Here is a 2,803-nt window from a genome sequence, read left to right as displayed (position 1 = left end):
ACAAAGGCGAAGGGATTGATGGAAGATGATGATGATTGAAATGGGAGAGGAGGTGGTGATGGTGTTGTTGAATGTGGTGATTGTGTTCATCAGAATTAAATTAGTCGTGAACCAGAAATGAGGTTGTGAAAAAAAGACATCCAATCTTTTAAGCTGCTAGTCTAATGCTATGGGTCGAACCCTGCCGGTTCCAGTTGCTTGTGAGGTTTGTGGGGATAAATCCTATGGTAAACATTATGGCGTCTACTGTTGTGATGGATGTAGTTGCTTCTTTAAACGAAGTATCCGAAGGTCAGCGGTTTATCGGTGTATTGGTAAGAAATTGGTCATTTGTTTGAGCTACCAATCTTGTCTACTTACCTCTTCTATTCCTTCTAAAGGTATATTCTCAGTTCACGATAACACGTATGTGTGAAAAACTTAAGTCCAGATTTTAAAGGATTAAATGTTTCCAAAGCCAACATGGTCACTGTAAAGATTAGATCGAGTTTGGTCATTTCATCAGCTTTCGACTTTCCCATACAAATGATATCGTGAACAGGAATAAAATGCCTTCCAAAGTTGTTGAATGTTAACTCGTTTCATTTCCATTTTTAAAGCTGGAACCGCTAACTGTATAATTGATAAAGCTCGACGTAATTGGTGTCCCTACTGTAGATTAGAGAAATGCTTCAAAGTAAATATGAACAAATTCGGTAAGTTGAATATAATTAAATAACAATGATAACAAGTTACAATTTTGATAAATATCTGTTTAAGTTTTCAGTCTTTATTGTAAGTAGCTTTGTTAAACTGACGTAAGTTTAAGAGACTGATTAGCTGATTTTGAAAAAAACCATGTTTTTCGGGTTCTACTTACCTTCATGAATCACAATCAACAAAATTTAATAATCACTTTTAGTTAAAAAACACTAAATAATTTATTTTAAATCAGAGCCTAATTTTCCGACTTGAGATTTATTTGGGATTTGCTTAATTTAACTTGATCCGAATAAAAGATAGTATCAGATCCAATATAATCCGTTACTTGCTTTTAAATTTTGTGCAATGAAGTGATTGATGAGTTCAACTTGTTTTTGAGTTTTATTATTTAATTATAATGTTGTTTATTTAAACGCAATAGTAATGATGGATAAACAATTTAGTTACTGTAGATAATGCTATTCATCATTATGTAAGGTTGTATGAAATATTGATCAATTCATTTTATAAAAAATTAAATTTCCAAGAAAAAAAACCTTTAACCTTTTGCTAACCTTTTTGTTTTGTGATTTGTTTTTCTCCGATTATTTTTTTCTATAATTGTTTTGGCTGATTGATGAAAACAAATTAGCTGTACAGGAAGAACGTGGTCCAAGGAAAAATAAAAAGGGTAAACCTGGAATCAAAAACAATTCAATATCGCCCTCGTCACCCACCTTTTCAACTGGACCAACGGGAACAGGATTGAATAACCAATTACAACACCAATCTTCATCAACTTTAACATTGTTAAATCATCAACATGACAATCTTCATCACCATTCAAACTGTTTAACCAAGGATGTTTTAGAAGCATGTCGATCAAACAAGTTAATTAAACCTATGCCAATACCTTTTCCATGCTTACCTGTTTCAGGTTATCATGCATTTTCATTAGGAGCTTCATCAACAACTTCACCATTTGCATCCAATTCTTTACCAGTAACGTTGAGTGAATTAGGATTGTCAAAACCAGTAAACTATCGATCAAATTTCGATCCATATCCATTTAGAAATCCGATTTCAAACACTTCAACATCATCATCATCACCAGTAACAGCCTCGGCATCAGCTGCAGCCGCTGCTTGGTCACTATCAACTAAATTATTAGCAGCCAATTATCAAATTGCTTCATTGAGCTCTCTCCTTCACCATCACCATTCATCTTCGTATGGACAACAAAATCATCATGCATCACAACCTCAATTTGGTCGTTCTTCGCTCCTGACAAGTTCAACGCCATTCTATTCAGGATTAGCCAATTACTCTTCAATCGCATCAACACCAATAGGAAATCAAACAAGGCAATCTTCATTAGAAACAGGATTCTCCAATCCTTATCTAGATTCAACATTCAATGTTTAATCAAATTGTAGCTATTAGCTATTATATTGAAAGAAAACCGTAATCTGAACATCTCGTGAAAACTGTTTTGTGGGGAAAAAACTTGACTAAGAACCAAGCTGATACAAATAAAAGTTGAGTTTTATGTACTCTTGGGTTTTCATCATTTTTTCATCAAAGATCAAAGAGTAATTAGTTTATTGCTCCTCGATAAACAGACTGATATGAAACAAATACAAAATGTTGATGGCAAAACGAAACCCAGCAATAATTGGAATAAAGAAAATTCAATAAATTGCAAGTCTAGAGTTCACAATCAAGCAAGATAAATCAAAATGCGAAGTAGATTTAATGTTCAAAACAAGAAAATACAATTTGTTTACCGATTTTAATCTCTTTTCAGCATAGAAACAAGGATAACATCATAATTCTTTCCATTTCATCTTCATTCCATTCATTGTGAATTTTGGTTTATCCTTCAACGTGATTATCCTCTCTTGATCACACAAGGGTTGCATAGAGAATTGCATTCAATTATTTACAAATTGATTGGAACTAGAAAATTTGTTTGGAATTGCGTCGACAAGAAAAAAAAATCAAATGAAAGATCACTTTTCAGACATTGTTTTCAGATCTTTCATTTCTAAATTATCATTGATCCCGAAGATAGACTTTTATTAGCTGATATTGACAACTGACTATGAAACACAAGCTCTAA

At 32.9% G+C, this 2,803-nt stretch overlaps 1 protein-coding gene across 3 annotated transcripts; it reads left to right on the top strand.

Annotated features, from left to right (window-relative positions):
• The first annotated feature begins 1,018 nt into the window (after nt 1-1,018).
• LOC107360762 (uncharacterized) lies at nt 1,019-2,235 on the top strand. 3 transcript variants are annotated; one of them, XM_089267144.1, is made up of 2 exons: nt 1,019-1,179; nt 1,334-2,235. In XM_089267144.1, exon 2 carries the CDS (start codon nt 1,585-1,587, stop codon nt 2,104-2,106), a length of 522 nt encoding a protein of 173 aa, XP_089123270.1. In that variant the 5' UTR covers nt 1,019-1,179; nt 1,334-1,584; the 3' UTR covers nt 2,107-2,235. The 3 variants fall into 3 exon arrangements, with proteins under 3 accessions (XP_089123270.1, XP_089123271.1, XP_089123272.1); XM_089267145.1 differs by having other exon boundaries at nt 1,021-1,179; nt 1,342-2,235; XM_089267146.1 differs by having other exon boundaries at nt 1,023-1,174.
• Nucleotides 2,236-2,803: the final 568 nt, after the last annotated feature.

This window comes from Tetranychus urticae, chromosome 2 (assembly GCF_039701765.1).
Source record: "Tetranychus urticae isolate SD_2017Ah chromosome 2, NJAU_TeUrti_SD_1.0, whole genome shotgun sequence".
In the NCBI taxonomy this organism is placed as follows: Eukaryota; Metazoa; Arthropoda; class Arachnida; order Trombidiformes; family Tetranychidae; genus Tetranychus; species Tetranychus urticae.
Note: the sequence above shows the minus strand (reverse complement) of the source record. Positions and strands in the feature narration are given on the sequence as shown.